This window comes from Panulirus ornatus, chromosome 2 (genome assembly GCF_036320965.1).
Source record: "Panulirus ornatus isolate Po-2019 chromosome 2, ASM3632096v1, whole genome shotgun sequence".
Taxonomy (NCBI): Eukaryota; Metazoa; Arthropoda; class Malacostraca; order Decapoda; family Palinuridae; genus Panulirus; species Panulirus ornatus.
Window position 1 is genome coordinate 30394474 of NC_092225.1, and position 20196 is coordinate 30414669.

The 20196-nt window shown below is 49.0% G+C and overlaps 2 protein-coding genes across 3 annotated transcripts in view; both read left to right on the top strand.

Annotated features, from left to right (window-relative positions):
• Positions 1–20196, top strand: part of LOC139755594 (paramyosin, long form-like) — a 99664-nt gene that overhangs the window by 75639 nt on the left and 3829 nt on the right. For both annotated transcript variants that reach the window (XM_071674130.1, XM_071674120.1), the window contains exons 12-15: positions 17551–17746; positions 17961–18089; positions 18913–19077; positions 19378–19584. In XM_071674130.1, the coding sequence (XP_071530231.1) occupies positions 17551–17746; positions 17961–18089; positions 18913–19077; positions 19378–19584 (697 nt within the window). The remainder of the gene's footprint in view (positions 1–17550; positions 17747–17960; positions 18090–18912; positions 19078–19377; positions 19585–20196) is intronic.
• Positions 8168–10668, top strand: LOC139755602 (uncharacterized). Its single transcript, XM_071674143.1, has one exon. It carries the CDS (start codon positions 8618–8620, stop codon positions 10256–10258), a length of 1641 nt encoding a protein of 546 aa, XP_071530244.1. The 5' UTR covers positions 8168–8617; the 3' UTR covers positions 10259–10668.

Consider the following 20196-nt stretch of genomic DNA (forward strand, 5'->3'; position numbering starts at 1 on the left):
GCGAGTCTTATCAACCTCCAGTAATGACACGCTGGATATTCTATAGATCAATAATGCCTCGTGTGGCAAAGCATAACTGGTCCAGACGGTGGGGCCAAGCACTTCACAACCATCTACAACATGACCATTCCATATAACAGATCCACTGTTAACGACAGTCTCCCAGGAAGGCCCTCCACCGTCTCTCTGCTGTACGTTCTCTCATCTCTTGACACCGTAATTAACGACCCACGAGCCATGCAGACGATTCCTTGTCTTAATCTACAAATTACAATGACCTTCGACGGTGGCACAGGGAAATTACTCGTCCGGACCAGAGAGTAAATTGATGAGGTGGTCTAGTGACGGTTGGGGGGCCTGGGGAAGTGCCACCCCAGACCCTCCACTCAGTACCCCACCACCACCACACCTGCCCCTCCACCACCCAGCAACACTGACGTACCATCAACACCAACACCACACTGAAACACACCAGGTCTTCTCGGCCGGACACACCCTTATGTTCGCTGTCTTGCAAAACCTCTGGAGTATCGCTGGATTTGTTTATTTTGTAGCGAGGCAGTTGGCACCCCGAGTGGTAGCTGTGTGTGTGTGTGTGTGTGTGTGTGTGTGTGTGTGTGTGTGTGTGTGTGTGTGTGTGTAGGTGCGGACGGGTTTACAGATATGAGGACAGGTCTGCAGGTGTGTGGGCGGGTGTAGAGACGTGTGGCTTAATGGACAAAGGTTAGGCAAGGTGTACATATATCCAGACGGAAATACAGGAGTGTCGGGCGATTGTACAGGTGCACAAGCTGGTATAAGGGACTGTGAGCGGGTGTGCAGGCGTGCGGGCGGATATGCAGGTGTGCGAGGAACCAACAGGTGCAGGTCGACCCTCAAGTTTCATTAACATTTCACGACGGGACCCAGGCATGAGTGCGCCGAACGTGACCCTACGCTGTACTCCCTCGCGTGCACGCCTCGAGCTTCTGCACGCACGCGCGTGTCACCGTCTCATGCTCTACACGTCCTCCCCCCCATTTTCCTTCCATCCTACGACTGCTCCTTTAATCCTCCCGTCGCTCGCCACCGTGCTGTGGAGGGTGTACGCAGAGCGAACCCCTCCCTGACAGAGGGAGAAAGCACTGTGCATGTTTATAGAATATGTACTCCCCCTAGTACACCCAACATGTACTCCACCTAGTGCACGCACCATGTACTCCACCTGGTACACCCAACATGTACTCCAACTAGTGCACGCACCATGTACTCCACCTGATACACCCAACATGTACTCCACCTAGTGCACGCACCATGTACTCCACTTGGTACACCCATGTACTCCACCGGTGCACACATGTACTCCACCTGGTGCGCACAACATGTACCTCTCCTGGTACACCCAACCTGTACCGCACCTTGTACGCAACATGCACCGTCACTAGTACACATAACACCCACACTAACTAGTGCATGCAAAATGCGCCTTGCCCAGCGTCCACAACGGTACCGCATATTCGCGTACCGTACACTCTGCACAGCGTACACTCTGCACAGCGTACACTCTGCACAGCGTACACTCTGCACAGCGTACACTCTACACAGCATACACTCTGCACAGCGTACACTCTGAACAGCGTACACTCTGTACAACAGTACACTCCGTGTAGCGAACTCTCTGCGCAGCGCACTCTCCGTGCAGCGTCCACAGTTCACCTCGTAACAGGATATTGGCGCCTTTCCTGCCCCAGCAGTACCGCTCGTGTCATAATGTTTCACGTGAACCCGAGATTTGGCGCGCAGCTCCAGCTGGGATTAATGATGCCCTTGACTCCTTCCCTGCCTGGCCCACGGCACGTAGCCTCATAATATCCAGCTCCGGATAGTGACGGAAACGCCCGCTGTATTCTACAGGAAAAATTCCTCCTCATTTGAGACGTGAAGATTGTGTGTGTGTGTGTGTGTGTGTGTGTGTGTGTGTGTGTTGTGTGTGTGTGTGTGTGGTGCAGCCCCAGCCTCCGTCAGGAAGACGACCCACGTAACACAACACCAGGGTCTCTATTGCAACTCCTCCTCCTCCTCCTCCTCCCCCCTCGCTATAGGCTGCCAAGGTTTACAGCCTCGCTCTCCCTCCCCCAGAGAGGTCCTTTCCCCTCCCCCCCTGGCACCACCACCACCACCACATTCACCACAGATACAAATCTAGTAACATGAAATACTCGTTATGATCTTTGTGTAACGGGTGTCACCCACACGCTTGGCTCTGTGACACACGGGTCACACTGCCAACATGGATCTAAGTGACATACTCGGGTCATACTACAGTAGGAGAGGCTGGCTGACGTGAGGGAAAGGGTGGTAGGAGGGACGGGAGGAACGGTGGGTCAGGAACAGGAAGGGACAGGGGAAACAACGGGCCAGGAACAGGACGGGACAGGGGAAACAACGGGCCAGGAACAGGAAGGGACAGGGGAAACAACGGGCCAGGAACAGGACGGGACAGGGGAAACAACGGGCCAGGAACAGGAAGGGACAAGGGAAACAACGGGTCAGGAAGGGACAGGGGAAACAACGGGCCAGGAACAGGAAGGGACAAGGGAAACAACGGGTCAGGAACAGGAAGGGACAGGGGAAACAACGGGTCAGGAACAGGAAGGGACAGGGGAAACAACGGGTCAGGAACAGGAAGGGACAGGGGAAACAACGGGTCAGGAACAGGAAGGGACAGGGGAAACAACGGGTCAGGAAGGGACAGGGGAAACAACGGGTCAGGAACAGGAAGGGACAGGGGAAACAACGGGTCAGGAACAGGAAGGGACAGGGGAAACAACGGGTCAGGAACAGGAAGAAAATCACAAGGACAAACAGATAGAGGAGGACCTCCGGAAGTCATGATGGTGTGAGTGCGTGCAACACGTGTTCCACGCACTTTACTCCATCTCTATACACGTGTTTCAGACACACTCTTTCACACCAACACACACACACACACACACACACACACACCAACACACACACACACACACACACAAGAATATCAGAATATCAGGTCACTAATGACATTAGGATGGGGGTCGGGTGGTCGAGGGGGAGCTGGGGAGAGAGTGGCGGTGATGCTGGGGTGTAAGTAGCCAGTGGAGGGAGGTGTGGGGGGGTAGGGAGGGGGGTCGTCATCTTGGCACACACACCTGTATTAAGTTACAGCCCCGAGCAACTGTGTGGGAGGGAGGGGTGTGTGTCCGTGTGTGTGGAGGAGGGACTCTGGTCCCGGCCACACACCACTGACTTACATGGTCAACTGCTGACGTCGGTCCGCACACATGAGACGCACACACCAACTTCCGGAGGAGGACAAGTGAATCAAGGGAGAACGAACATGAAAAAATAAATAACAAAAAATAAAATGATGAATAAGGAGAAAAGGGAAATTAAAGCATAAACGAATTGGTTGGTGAGAGGGTTTGCACTCAGGAAGTGAGAAGACAGAAGACACCATCGTTATGCTAAAACCTGATATCTATCCATACATCTCGTTTCTAAACCTCAATCGTTTCCTGATATTAGATCTCAAAACACTTCTGTTCAACCCTGCTGTAACATGAACCCTTTAGGCATAGCCATACGCTCTTCATTCTATCCTGTAAACCTCATGTATGGGATATCTCAAAGTCTCCTCGCTACAAACTGGAAGTGTTGTATGGGTGCTATGAATATTTTCTTATGACCAGACATCCCATATCTACCAGGGCCTAAAGTCGCCCCCATGTGGGGTACCGCTCCTTTACCAGGGGCGACTCCTCTTCCAAAAGCCTTCAACCCAATTAACTCCCCTACTGTCACCTGGTCTCCACACGTTCCTATTTTTTTCCATCCGCCATAATGTTGCTTCTCTCTCTCTCTCTCTCTCTCTCTCTCTCTCTCTCTCTCTCTCTCTCTCTCTCTCTCTCTCTCTCTCTCTCTGTTCACACATTATATTTTCACCAGCGTCCTCCGTAAGCTGTCCCTGTTGTCTCAACTCCTTTGATCTAGATCCTCCTCGGTACGTTTCTGGCTGCTGCTTCCCTTAGTATTTTGTCTGGTGGCCATTCATACGAGGATTAACCGTTAGGTTGACTCCTTTCCTCAAACCGAAAATGACAAAGAGTATGGGCAAGAAAAGATAAGAAATAGGTAAGAATAAACGGTACAAAGGCTGGATGAAGGGGCGCAAAAGGAAATGAGGAAAAAGATTTAATGAAACTAATGGGCAAAAAATAAGGATGTGGGTAAAGGAAAATGGAATAGAAAATGGACAAAAAATAATGAAAATGGGAGGAAAAGACAACAAAACGGGGTGACAAAAACGAATAACAAAATCCTTGGTGAACAGGGGACAGACAGAAGCAAGGAATCATTGTGTGAGTAATGAGGATAATATGTGACTGAAGAGGAAGGTGAATGTGATGAAGGAGTGTGAGGATCAAGATGAAGATTGAGAAGAAAAAATAAAGAGGTTAATCAGACCTGACTCGAAGGGCAGGGAGTTTATAAGCAGGGAAACTTCACCGTTCGAGGTATCTCATACGGTCAATCCTCGTGTAGTTGGATTCCACAAAGAAACTAGGGGAAGCTGGTGCCAGACGCGTGTCATGGGTCCGAGCCTTTGGCGTCAGGGACAGCTTACGTGAGCAGTGGACAAAATACAATAATACCTGCAGGAGATGGAGACGGCAGCAACAGCATGGCGAAATGAGAGAGATTGTGGGAGAGATGGTTGAAATTAGTATATTATCATAATATTCATTATCATTATCATTATTATCATTATCATTATCATCCCACGACCATTTTCATCACGCGGTCTTGATTCAACTCCAGCTGGTCCGTTGACCGAACCACAGCAGGGTAGTCATGTTTTCCTTTGCTACTGTTCGAACCCCGGATGTGTGAGTCGTCTGCAAATCACGCTATATGTTGTTGCATGATGGTGTGTGTGTGTGTGTGTGTGTGTGTGTGTGTGTGTGTGTGTGTGTGTGTGTAATACTTGTAAGAAAATGGCGATAACAAGAAGAGAGATACATTCACAGAGGAGCTTCAAAAGATGTTCTGAGCTTACAAAGAACATTGAGGAAGACCAATAATATACATAATGATATACCTGTTTACCAAATGGCGTCCTAGCTTCGTCTCTTCGTTGTATATCCACTGACTGTTATATTTCTCTCATGTGTCTCCCCTGATGATGTGACTATTACACGAAAGTGCACTTGGGAACTTATCGTGTCCATTTCCCCGTGGACTCATAGGAATAATAATATACATAATATCCACAAATAATTAATGACATTTACGTCACAGTGATCAGGCTGACACTTCCACCTCGTATAGATTTCTTACAGTGCCGTTATCAGGTTTATACAGTGGCATTATAAGGTTTATACAGTGGCATTATCATTATACAAACCCAGCCAGGACCCCTTGAATTAGGCTCCAGCAGCTTCGAGGCTGCACCCCACGAAGGGAAAATGATGGATTCCCTTGAAGTGAGAAGTTGTAGGAAGAGAAAGTAGTCTCGTCCCTCCATTGGCGGATATAAACTGGATCATATATAATTACAAGGCATGACACTGGTGCGTCAGGATGGACGAGGAGGAGTGGTACACGGGTCTCTGCACTACCATGGTTCTGGCAGGCAATAGCCAGCAAGGACATCTAAATATACACCTTGGGGAATACCACTGTGGCTTTCCTCAACCAGGAATTCCCGAAGTCGTGATAAATTTATTGCAAATATTTCCTGGGTTCTCTCTCGGTTGCCGCTATTTTCTTATTGTGTCTCCTGGTATTACTGAAGAAAACGACTGAGTATTTTCGAATACTTAGAATATATATATATATATATATATATATATATATATATATATATATATATATATATATATATATATATATATATATATATATATAAAATAGAAGAGAGAGTAAGGATTTGATCTTCCGCCTCATTGTGTGGTAACTAGGAATTCTCAGGACTAACTAGGCTTTGGCTACGATGTCCACCATAGAGAAACGGTTATTGACTTACAAGAATAAAATATCCTTCGTCTTTTTATACGTAAGCAAAGAGACCTTCAACCGCCATTTCCTATATATATCGCGTATGATGGAGTTGACAGAGATGCTTTGTGGAAGATGCACAAAATTATGGTGTAAGAGGAAAGCTGCAAAATGCACTGAGGAGTTTTCATCTAGACAGTAAGACGTGCATGCAAGTAAGAGGAGAAGAAAGTGAGTGGTTCCAGGTGAAGGTAGGTGTGCTGAAATGAAGTGTGATTTTCACCACGACTGAAAAGGAAATGGGTCTAGGGTGTGTTGAGGATGGGGGCGCCTGGGAAGTAAGTTGGTTGCTGTTTGCAAGTGAAATGCCGCTTGTGGCAGACTCGAGTGAGAAACTGTAGAAGCTGGTGTCTGAGGTTGGGAGAGTGTGTGAAAGAAGCAATCTGAACATTACTGAGAATATGAGTAAGGTAATGAGTTCTACAAGAGGGAAGGAGAGACATTTTGGTTTCTGTGTGAGTTTAATTGTAGAACCCTGGAAGGAAGTAAGGTGTTTTGGATATCTGCGAGTGGACATAGTAGCGGATGAAACTGTGAGAGCCGAAGTGAATCGGAGGGTAGGTTTAAGTGGGCTAAGGTCCTGTGCGGGTTGAGGAGTTTGTAGAGAGGTCACTGTCTGTAAGGGCAAAGATGGTATAATGGTCCCGACGGTGCTGATTGGATGCGAGGCGAGGGCAAATGTGGGGAAGACGTGGGTACGTTGAAAATGGAATGCCCAATGAGAATTTCTTGGTGTGTGGAGGATTGATGGAGTAAGGAATGACATTATGAGAGAGATTGTGGTAGTAAGTGTTACATGTTTCAGGTACTTGAGTCGGGTGTACTGAAATGGTATGGACATATGAAAAGGATGAGTGAGGAGAGACTGATAGAAAGGATTATATATATATATATATATATTCAATAAATCTGAGTTGAAGTTTTTCACATCTCAATACGTAAAGTTTGAGATCTTTTTTGTCCAGCAAATCAGCAATAATAGGTCTAAGACCTTATCTCTTACTTCCCGATGAGATAGCATATATATATATATACATATATATATATATATATATATATATATATATATATATATATATATATATATATATATATATATATGCGAGGGCTGATAACGTTACCTCCCCTCAGCGTAAGGGAAACCGTCCCCAACACTCCCCCTTCATACCTGCGCTGAAGTTTCCTTTGCTTTCACGTCTCAGAATCACTTGTTCATGGTAACTTGACGTCAGAGCCACACATATATATAGTGTGTCCAACCCTTTGTGAGTTTTCTAACATACCGACTTTCCCAGACTTATCACTTCCAATAACCACCTGACATTTATAGTATAATATTAATTGTTGTAGACGATATTGACACGTCATATAGCATGACAGGGGCAGGGGACAGACGACAAGATCCGTCATATTAACGATATATGTCATACCAGAGTGGTAGGGCCCGCTGTAGCTCAGCACTCTGGGTAACCGTGGAATGGTAAACAAACACGTCAGGTCAACGATATACTGTTGTCCACGACCGTCTTAACTCATACATCATCCAGTTGCTATCAGCCTCTGTATCTGTGACGTAATACCTCCGTCGTTTTACTGGAAGAAAAACGCCACATTTCGTTATTCATATGTGCAACTGTCCTCATCACCTCACCTTCCTGATCATGATGAGGCAACCACTGGGGGACAGAGGGCCTGGCCTTTGACCTGACTTTGAAGCCAGAGCAGTAGGGGCCAGTCCATCATGCCCAAGGGTCAAGCCACCGTCACAACGGTCAGGGGTTGTACCGTCGCCGTGCTCGGGGGGGGTTACATGTTCGACGTTCGTCCATGAGATGAACAGCAAGAACAAAGTTGTGGGGATGTAGCACGACCCGGGGCAGGGTAGATGGCTAGCAGAGGACGGACAGCGAGTGGGGTACACAATCTGGACACGGGCTCTTGGCAAGGGGACTTACTGCCCTGACAAACAGTCCATCACCATTATATCTCGACGGTTTTGCTACAGAGTTGTAGAATTTGCGTTATGGCTACGTAAGTTACCGTAATGACGGCCCCTGCATGTGCAACCTAAGAGGAGCCTTATTTCAGTACACTCTGTGGGTGTGTGGCGGATGCCCATTGGTTAAGCCCACCCTCCCCTTCTGCCCTACAATACGCCGGAGGAGAAGAGAAGGTCCGTGATTGGTTGACGGGGCGACACTTGCCCCCCCTACACCCCCTCCCCCCAACCATGTGGGGTCTGGCACCTGAGATGACTGCGGTGGAGGCAGGAAAGGCATGACACTGCCATGCCAAAACCTCTTCCACCCACTCACTAGTAGTGACCACACTGGCCGGTGATCATATGCTACCAGGCTACCCTACTGTCCACAGGGTGGCGGTGGGTGGTGCTGACCGCTAGCAACCCCGGCCTCCACCAACCCTCACTCCTCCTCCTCAAGAACGTATTGCTCCTTCTCGAGCCACAGACAGGAGGCCTCGCCTCGCGTGACAGGACACAAGAGTGTCCGACATTGTGCTGGTTGCCGTACGACAGGCGAAGATGGGAGACGTGACGGACGACGCGGAGACCACGCCCGCCGCGGAGGCGGCCCTGGAAAATGGCGGTGCACCCGAGGAGCCACCGGAGGATTTATTCCAGCAGGAGGAGAAAGAACGGAAGGTCAGGAAAAAGCACCCACGATCCTTGTGGAAAAAACCGGCCACCTATGTTTACAGTGACAATTTTGGCTTCGGTGTGAACAGTTACCAGCCTATGATAGATTATCTGGACGCCAAAGACGACGGAGAACTGACGAACAAGAGCGACGTCCACCTTCCCCTGCTGGAGGAACGCTGCATGACACGCTACCATTCCAGTAAACCTTTCAAATGGTACGAAAACTGTGACATCGACAGATACATCGACAAGGGAGAAAAGATCCGCACGCAGATCAGACAGAACGACGCTATTGGCCTGAGCAACGTCCTGAGACGTACACACACCAACTGGTCAATGACAAGGAAGTGGGTTCAGCTCGTTAAGAATTCGTCTGTGTTGGACTACCGCAAATTGCACAAGAAGGCGTCCGAGTTTGAGGATGCAAGGTACCGGCCACGACTACCGACACCCATCAAGGTCTTGGATTACCGTGAACTCACGCCAAAACCCCGTTACCTCGACGACCTGTCGTCCGAGTTCGCCAGTGTGGTGAGAGCACTCGCCCAGAGCAGGGAGGAACACGAGCGGAGTATGGCCGAGCGACGGGAGAAGCTCCGCGAGTTGGACAACAAGTTTGAGGGCGCCGTTGATCACGTGTACCAACAGATGCAGCGACTAGATGAACGCGCCGAAAGGGCCGCCTCTGCCTCTCGAGAACCTCGGGAAATCGTGGTCAGTGACAGAGACCTGTTGCTTCGGAACAGGACACGCCGTCAGGAGGAGATGAAAAACATGATGGACCATGTAAACGACCTCACAGAAATAGACAGTGCCAGGAATACTCTGCGCGCCAGCCTACGCGCTCTGGACGACGAGGTGCTCGGTCTGAGCGGCCGCGTAGACGACATGTGGCACCTGCAGGCAGCGGAGCGCGCGCGGAGGATCGATCCCACCGTCGATCTCGACATGCTGAGGGCGGAAATTGCCGCTCGCAGAAGTCGTTCTCGAGCTCCCTCTTTCCTCCCGGAGGATGAGGACGACGAGGCCGTTGACGTGATGAGATTCAGGAGGCCCCAGGAGGTGATACTCCTGCCCAGTCGCAGTAGGGTGACACCCAGGCCCAGGGAACCTCTCATGCGCGAGGAAATTGTTTCTGATGTGGTGGCTCGTGTGCTGTACAGGGCCGGGGAACTTGGTCCCGCCGTCGGCGAGCAGCGGAGGATCAACAGGCGTGCTCGCTTCGTGAATGTGTTCAAGCCACGTCCCGACACGGCGGACGACGAGCTATTTGCCCCTCCAACACGCACAGAGGTCAACATCGACCACATGGCCAAGACCCTGGCCTCGAGACGCGCGTGTCAGCGCCGCTACGAGATCGACGATGAAGTGGATTTGCCTATATCGAACATCAACACCAACGCCTTCGAGGACTACCGCCACCTGAGGGCCAGGAGGCCCATTGAGGAGCACCCGTCCATCAGCAACCGCGTCAGGCACGCCCAGCACCGTGCCAGGGCCAGGAATACCCTCCTCGGCCACTAAGGAACCCCTCCACTGTACACCTCAGACGACCAACACCAGACCCTGCCGCCCGCCAGCACCGCCAGTCCTTCCTTCCTGCTCAGTGGGAAAAAAAAAAAAGAAAAAACTATTCAGGTTCCTCTCCTGTATCATAGCAGCAGGAACCCTCCTCGTCACCAGCGAGTCTCGCCGAACGTTTCACCAAAGCCTCCGTTGTTCTGTGCAAGACTCTCACGCTCCTCAGATGGTGTATGGTCTTCTTAACATACATCATGGCGACAAGAGGACGCCGGTGAAGCACAGGATGCATCCCTGGCCTGGGGAGGTTCCGTGACGAGGAGACGAGTGATCCATCATAAGTGTGAAACACGTCGTTCATTGACGATGGAAAGACTGTGCTCTGTGTTGCCTCAACGAACTCAGTGTCACCCTCATACGATTCATCGACCAAGTTTACGAAGACTACGCATAAACTGCACGACACTATTGTTAAGGATGATTTCCTTGAGTCCGACAACACCATTATGGTACATATTTTTGATGTGTGTGGACTGCTATTTCTGTACCTTAAACGCTGTTCAAATTGCATTATGCAGCAGATGATTATTTCTTTCATTTCCTCATGTATAACTATTGTTCACATGTTACGACTTATAAATAAACGAGGATAAAGCCAGTGTGTATGTGTGTGTGTGAGTGTGTGTGTGTGTCTGTGTGACTCAGACGGACCAGTGGTGCTGGGGGCGAGGGGTAAAGATAGACGGTGAGAGGTGCGCTCCTGCTGCCCTCCTTTCGCCTACCACCACCGCTTCCCGCCTCCCCCGCCTCCCACCTCTCTCCCTCAATGTCCTTTGCTCTGGAGAATGTTTCATCTGTTCATGATACAAGTCCTTGCTGCCGACAGGGAGGTTTGACACTAGAACACCCGGCCACTGCGCCTTAAAAGACAGAAGATAAAAATGTATATCATCGACGTTCACTTAGGCAATGTTTTTCAAAGTAAACAACACATTCCTGGCAAGGCTAAGTGAACTCTTTGGTTGCCAACAGTGTCAGCAAATGTAGCCTTGCCAGTATTTGGTACACATGAATACCATACTCAAATCATCTGCACAAGAGGTGTGTATACATACCAGAACGCAGGCAACTACACAATATACATACACATACGCACGCACGCACACACACATTATATCTATCAATCTATCAATCTATCTATCTATCTATCTATCTATCTATCTATCTATCTATATATATATATATATATATATATATATATATATATATATATATATATATATATATATATATATATATATATATACATATATATATATATATATATACAGCTTAAACAACCATGGTGACATCACACACCCCTGGTGCAGACTAGCCTTCACCTAAAACCAATCTTTCTTCTCTCTACCTACTCGCACACATACCTTCCACTCTTGAGAAAAACTTCCCTCTGCTTCATGTAGCTTTCCTCCCAGATAACATATTCGTAAAACCTTCTACAACGCATGAATATCAACCCTGTCATATGCCTTCTACACATCCATTACACACACACACACACACACACACACACAAACCAGATGATTATAAACACACCTCACAAGTTTCATCTGGTGTCGGAGTCGGCGTTACATGAGCAATCTAATGGTTACTGCTGACGCTAGCAATGGGCGGGTGTTTGTGATATGAAGGAGGAAGCCAGCCAGGCCACCTGTTGCATGAGGTGGGAGGCACAGTATGTGCTGGCGGGAGGAGGATTCCCACAATACCAGGGACCACAAGACCATATTCCCTCCTTCCCTGGTGTAAGAGCTGAGAGTCGTCTCTCACATAATGAAGCGATGACAAAGAATATTCGTCACTGGGTAACGTATATATACGGCCTCTATACAACATGTCGCCTTGACGTAACTTACCACTTCTACTGTTACTTGTGATATCGTGACACCTGCAGCCTTTCTAATGAGAGCTACACGTCCGAAGGTGGAGCCTGTAGCACGGCCGGGCTGGTAATGGAACATATCAGAGATTCATCGACCCCAAGCTGGAGGCCAGCCAGAGGGTACCACGACCCACACATACTGGAAACATTCTGGAACTTTGGTCTCCTTCTTAAACGTAAATTTCAAGAACATTGACAAACTAATGAATTCACATATTCATCGGCATCGCAGCCAGTCATCAACAAATATATACACCCAGCTTATAGTACGTATAGTAAGTATAATAACAGTATAATGAAATACATTCATTCATTCAGGTACATCTTAAAATAGAGCAGAGGATGAAATGTTTTGCTACATCAGGGGGAGGGGATTGTGTCTTCACTCGCTCTTGAAGGATATACTGCTGGGGAGCAAGAGTGGCCCTGGAGGCTGAGATAGGGACGTGATGGACTAAGTGTTCACACTGGGTAGTGTAACAAGACCAGGGTAGGGCACCACGGCCGGAGGGACGCCGGGGGGGTTCCACATCCCAACATCCCGCAAAAGATACAACTTCGGGGACATAGCCTCTCAGAGCGCCGCCCTCTGCACTACCTGCGGGGAGCGCTACGTGTCCATCCCATTCCCCGCCAAGCCACCGCGTCAGTCACTCGTCAAAAGTTCAAGAGCTGGTGAAGTGCAGGGGAACATACCGTCTGCAACACACGCTCGGGTTGGGTGCGGCCAGCGGGGCGGCGATGGCAACTGTCCGGACAGCTACTATTTTTACCCCTGGGTGTGGTAGTCTTGCCAGGCTGGCCAAAGGTATCTAGCGGGGCCACTCTCCCTTCTGCAAGAACCTCCTCAGAGCCTCCATGTTTACAGAGAAAACAATTTTTCGATGTCTGAGTCTTTATCTGTATGGCTTGCTGTTGAGTTAGGGAAGTAGGCTTCGTTGCTCTGTTTTGGGTTCGGTTTAGTTTTTTCTTCATCCATGATCAAGTCTGGTGACTAGAAGTAAAAACCGTCTCCCGAGTAAAGCAGGTCTTGTGAGGAAGGCAGGTTTTTATGGGAGGAAGGTCTGCCAGGGCGACTGACAGTAAGGGAGCGGAAAGTGTGGGAGGCAGGAATTAAGAAAGGCGGGTCTGTTGTGGCGACAGGGAAGAAAGGCCGGGAGCAGTGGCGGTTCTGGCACCACACCAAGACAACAACAATGCTACATCAGCCCACCGTGCCAGTCACAACCAGAACAACAACTCTTGGTGAATGTTTGGACGCCATCAGTCCTCCTGGTGCCCACCTCACCATCCCCCGTGACACAGTATTCATATCATCTCTGTCACAACAACAAAAAGACAATAAACAAAATCACATAACGACATTTTACATACGAACATTTTTCTGCAAATTTAGGTGATACTTATATGAATCTTTACGTTACAGAATAGTAAAACAGACATTGCCTCAGTAAGTCACATGCTCGTCAGAGATTAATACAATCAATCACAGGTAATGAAGAACATGACAGGGATGTGTGAGGTCGAGTTCTTCCATGCACGACTCCCCTGTCATGAATGTTGTGGACCTGTGCATATTGTGATATCCTTGAGAACAACATATGATGTGAGGAAGGTTGGTCGAGTGAAAAATGGTAGAGTAAGAATGAGGTGTAGTAGTTTTTGAGAAGACTGTAAGTGTGCTGAAATGCTTTGGACATATGAGGAGGATGCAAGAACTGGCTGACTCAGAGAGTATGATGAGTGTCGATCGTGGAGGGAACAACGAAAGTGAGTGCCGAAATGGAGATGGAAAGAAAGATGCTTTTGAGTGATCGGGGCTTAAGCATGCAGGAAGGTGTGAGGCGTGTAAGGGATAAAGAGAAGTGGAGTCATGTGGTTTAGAAGGGGCGACGTATTGTCAGCGAGTTGAAAAAGGGCATCTGAGTTGGTCATAGAAACCACAAAAAAAAGGTCTGTGGAGCCTGGTTGTGGATAGAGGGCTAAGGTTTCGGCGCATTATCCATGACTGCTAGAGAATAGACGTGAGCGAATGAGCCGTTCGTCATCTGTCCCTGGCGCACTCTCGATGCACGCGAATATATCAATATATATGAGTGTGTGTATGTATGTATGGAAGTGCACGTAACAATATAGCTATACCTCACTTGTCTAACCATGACGTGCCGAGCACACATGAAAGAAAAGGTGAATACTGTAGAATCAAACTTCTATTTCCGGAACACGTATCAAAGAATGTCGGCCGCAGGAGAGGGTGTGTTAGATTGTGTGGGTGAGGGAGTGCTTGCCAGCCCTGCTACTGCCTGAGTCACCTAAGCCATTTCCTGGTAGACACAAATAGACCTACTGCTCCCGGCCAGGCATATATAGTAGCCCATGCTGATGGCCTCTATATAAACCCGTGACACACGCCCAACACCTACTCAATACAAGGCTATACATCCACACAGACTAACTTTCTGAACACAAAGAGGTCTCCCCTTCTTCGGTCTGTGGATAATATAGACAATAATTGAGTCACCATGGTGATGTAATGTGTAAATGACAAAGACGGGTTATGTCTGTGGCAATGAGAAGAACATAGTGCCTCTCACGCCGTATGGGTGAGGATCTCAGCCACTCACTGATCTACTGTCGTGTCTGACTCACAAACGACAAACTCACACCAACATGGCCGGGTCTTCGACGAGCAAGTTTAAGCCTTAATATCTTTGTTTACGTAGAAAAGCAGTAAGGTAGCTTGGGTCATCATCTGTATATAGGTTGTGAGGGTGGTGGGTGGGGCCGCGCCACACATTGACCCAGGCCCACACATAAACCTGAATCACTTAAACAAGTCGTTACGCTACGGTTCTTCCCCGGTTATTTTGAGATAAAGGACGTCGTCAACGTCTTGCATGAACTACATCAGCAAACAATAATGGCACACAATTTCATGCAACAGATATCAGTACTAGCAAGGACCTCTCTCTCTCTCTCTCTCTCTCTCTCAAGTGACGACTGTACATATGAACACATTGGTGCTTGGGATAGCTAATGGGAACTCGAGGGTTGGATGGGCGTGTTGATTGTGGAGGTTATTGTCAGACGTGAACACAGGACCGGCGCTACGGTCAGGTCTTTTTTACTTTCTGGTGGCGATTCAGGGGAGATGTGGGCCTCTGTGCCGGGGAGTCGAACACGAGGCCCAGACGTGGAAGGTGCCACTCATCTACATGCCATAATTCACTAGATATAAACTGTATTACTTGTGACAGGACGCTTAGTAGCCCCACGAAGACGACGGTACGACCCTTGAGCACCACGGTACGACCTTTGGGCATGATGGCCTAGCGTTTGACCTGCCCCTCGAACTTACTAAAATGTTGTGGCTTAATGCTTGAAGACGTTAAACACACATTGCTCAAGTTTCAACCTCCAGTAAGAAGGATCAAAAGAGAACAAAGCTGTGGTATCCAAGACTCATGTAGAGTGGTGGCATAGTTTCCCACTAGCCATGACATGTCTCCTCCCACCACTCACATACACCAACACTGGTCAAGCGCTTCCATCTTTACAGACTGTGACCACGAAACGTAGAGTCATATCTTGAATTTCCTTTTCTTAAACAGCTTACCACGACGGCACGACCCTTCGGCACGACGGCACGACCTTTGGGCACGACGGTAGGATCCCTGGGTATAAGGTCAGGTCAAAGACCAGGCTATCATATCCAGGAGTCGCATCGTCCGGCTCAGGGGGTAAACACACCAAGCCATTCGTCACACCTCCCCATCTACACTGTAACCATCAGTCTGGGTGTACTATACAGTATGCTAAAGTTTTATTCATTCTTATTCTGCAACAATGGCTGTTTTACGATGGTCTGCCATTTGACCTGACCCTTATGGGCTTAGGTCACAGGGGTAGACTGACCCATTAGGTGTACAGGTTATACAGCTGGTGCGGTGCGTGACGCTCGCTGTCAATAGTCGTCAGCCGATGAGGGCGTCACCATGACGAGCGGAGGTCAAGTACCTAATGGCACGTCGCCCGCCACATCACAGGGGTTTACTGGGGCAGAGCACAGCACCGGCCAAGGGGCTCATCAGATAACTGTGTGTGTGTGTGTGTGTGTGTGTGCGTGTGTGTGTGTGTGTGTTGAACTCGTACACAGAGGAATGGGTCATGTTCAGAGAGTCTTCCCATCAAAGAATTTTGGCGGTGATAACAAAGATATGAAGTAGCCAGCGAACGTACGACGCCTATCGTCGCTTCTTTGAATCACAATCCTTCGTCAGTAGGTCAGTGACTATGGGCTTCTTAAACCTGTACACAGAACCGTTGCGTCATCAGAGGGCGAGGCGGTGGACGTCAGCCAAGCCCATACTGGCATGTCAGCCAGAGCTGGCAGCCACACACTGAACCATATGTACCACATGTGTCTTCAGCCATAACTTGGTCAAAGAAAAAAAAAAAAATTAATTTATCGTCAAAGATGATTTCATGGCATTCCGAGGGGTAACCACCCATCAACTCTTCCTAAACTATCACATTGAAACACTGCATCCACATGAGTGAGGAGCACGTACGTCTGCTCTTGGTACACTACACTCTTAACATTCAGTGGTATCCGGTACACAAGACTAACATCTTAACATCCTGAGGATCAAGGTCGTGTTTAGCGGGTACGGCAGCCCAGCAGTGTGGATGCCAGTCACGGGTACGTCACAATGATGAATACATGACGTCATGTCCCCCCCCCGAAAAAGCACCACCAATAAATTCATCTGTCTCTTGAGGGGGGAGGGGGGGGGGGGGGAGAGATGACACTTTCCAACTATCTTGGGTCCGAGACCATCTGATCTGGTCACACACACACACACACACACACACACACACACACACACTGCTTTCCCGTGAGAGATCAACTTACCATCATTTCCTCGACGCATGAAAATGATCATGAATCTGGTTCTGTTCTCTTGTTATGGTTAGTGAGGCAAGCTACTCCCTCAGAGTGAGGTATGTACGAGTCTCTTATCTCACCAGGGTTTCTAATGTTTATCTCAGTATGACACAGACTATCATCATCCCTTCCAAACCCTGGCTTTTATCACCTTCTGAGGCACTGCCGTGTTAAGAATGACTTGCATTTGGGTGCACCAGCAGGTTGCACCAGTAAGTTGTACCAGCAGGTTGCACCAGAAGGCTGCACCAGCAGGTTGCACCAGAAGGCCGCAACAGCGGGTTGCAACGGAAGGCTGCACCAGCAGGTTGCACCACCAGGTTGCACCAGCAGGTTGCACCATACATGACCAATTCACAACCCTTCCACGAGTGACCGTCTAAGCCAGGCCATATCACCCCTCAGGAAACAGATGGCCATCGAAGTGGACAACCTGAACGCCCGCGTGGTGGAGGCCGAGACCCGACTCAAGTCTGAGGTGACCAAGATCAAGAAGAAGATGCAGGTCACCATCACCGAGCTCGAGATGAGCCTCGACACCGCCAACAGGTCCAACATCGACCTCCAGAAGACCGTCAAGAAACAGTCCATCACCCTCCAGGCAAGTCCCGCTTTGTCAGCGGTTCGAATCTCATTTTCTTGTTGTCATTTCCATTGTTGTGAAACCATCGTGACTGATAATCCCATAATCACCATTCCCGGTTGAAGCAATACTCTAATGAACTCAGGAGTGCCTACCAAGCACCTTACTCAGCAGACTGCAGTAGCCGTCAGCCGTAAGAGTAATTAACGTTACGTGTCGTTCCTCCCTACAGGAGCTGCAGGCCCACTACGACGAACTCCAGCGACAGCTCCAGCAGACCCTGGACCAGTATGGCGTGGCCCAGCGTCGCATCCAGGCCCTTACTGCCGAGTACGAGGAGGCCCGCGCCAACCTAGAGGCGGTGAGTCCTACGCACTCTCCTCCTGCCGTCTCTTTACCCATCCTTACCACACGCCTTCATGTTGTTTTCGCACCGCTTTCCGATGGATATCATATCGGCCACTGATCTCACGAGCTGTCTGCGTGTGTCACCCAGCCTCGAAGACTAGGACATGAGGCACGCGACTGGCTGCTTCTTCCCATGATTTCTCTGTGGAGAACAGTCACACGAGGATTGGCCGTTATGATTCCTCTTTCTTTCCTCATACAGCAAAGCTTTGTAATTCTCCTTCCTTCTTCCGTCTTTCCTCCTTCCTGTATATTTCCCCTTCCGACAGAGTGTCGGATCTATAAACACCTAGGGAGATTAAGAAGGGTCAAGGGAGGTTCAGGTGAACTCCCTAACCTAACCTCTTTCTTTGTCATAAAGTGTCCTTACTCTACCATTTCAAACGACATGGCTTCGATCAGGGTATACTTCTGACTTTGCTAGTCTGTTGTCTGTTCCTTTCACTACACGGCTAATCTTTGGAACTGTTTACCTTACGTTATTTCTGGCACCTACGACCTAACGCTTCTTACATTTTTCTTTCTTGCATTTTCATTTCTTTCAACGTATTGTGGTAAGTGTGGCTTCCACACACGAACTGTCCTCCACTACCTCCGCGGAGAGATGAAGTTGTGTGATAAAAGGTGAATATTTCCGCTAGGATATTGTTGATGCCACACAAAGTCAGTCCAAACCTTTACCCGTGTCACCTGGAACCGATTCCTCCCGTGTATAACTTCCGGGCCAGGTAGGGTATTGATCCAACTGTTATTAGTGAATCTCCTCCTTCCTGCAGGCCATCCGCGCTCGCCGCGCTGCAGAGATGCAGTACGAGGAAGCGTCCGTGCGCATCAAGGACCTGACCACCATCAACGTCAACATCAGCAACGCCAAGGCTAAGCTGGAACAGGAGCTCTGCGTCATCGCTGGCGACTATGACGAAGTCAGCAAGGAACTGAGGGTCAGTCTGCTCCACATTCTCTCCTCACGAAACAAAACGTGATTCGGGAATATGCTGACAGCCACAGGGAAAATGATACACGAAGATACGAGCGTGTTCGTCATGATTCACATCTTGAGGGACAGGGAAAGAATTATCTCTGTATCCCTGATTATGCGAATCATCACGAAAGCGCTTGAATCTTACTCTTGAATATTCCTCGTGGCTACGAGCTTATATGTATGCCATGTTTATCTGGATCCATATTTCCTTACGAGGGTCTAGACAGATGATTAACTAAACCTGTTGTCGTCCCCACAGCTGAGCGAGGAGAGGCTAAGCAAGACGACGGTGGAACTCAAGCGTACGGTCGAGCTGCTTCACGAGGAACAGGAGCGCTACGTCAAGATCGAGTCCATCAAGAAGTCCCTGGAAGTCGAGGTCAAGAACCTGAGCATCCGCATCGAGAACATCGAGGCCAACGCTCTGGCCAGCACCAAGAGGATGGTGGCCAAGCTGGAGGCTAGGGTAGGTCCTCTGTTCGAGGGAGTTAAGGGGGCCTTTGTTGTCAGGGTCGGTAGGAATCAAGGGTTGGCTCAGGGAAGCCAAGGGATTGCAAGGACTGTGGGATCCTGGGTATGTTGTAGGTAAGACCATGGAAATACAAGGGGGACTGACTGCTGTTATGTTGTGTGTACGAAAGGAATTAAATCCATGGGTGCCCACTGTGAGTTCATGAAGGCCAGCACTCGATAGGCGGAAAAGCTCACACTTGGCGAAGTAGAATAGGGCTACTGTCCCGACCACATCTGTGGTCCGATAGAGAGGAGAGGATGTGTTGCGTCAGGGGTCACGGAACGTTTGTGGTGTGTGTGTGTAGCACAGAAATGAAGAAACATTGTATATAAAGCCATGAAAACTAGGATACACTGTCTATGAGGTCTGGAGGGTCAGGGGTGGTCGTGTATAGGATCACAGAGGCACAGTAACTTGTGTATAAACTTATGGAGGATAAAGTATGTAATATGAGGAGTCATGCGAGCCAGAGTTCGCCATGTGTAGGGGTCACGGAAGGCAGACTACGGTGAGCGTACAGTCACGGAAGCCTGGGTACGGTGTGCGTGGTCATAAAAACCTAGG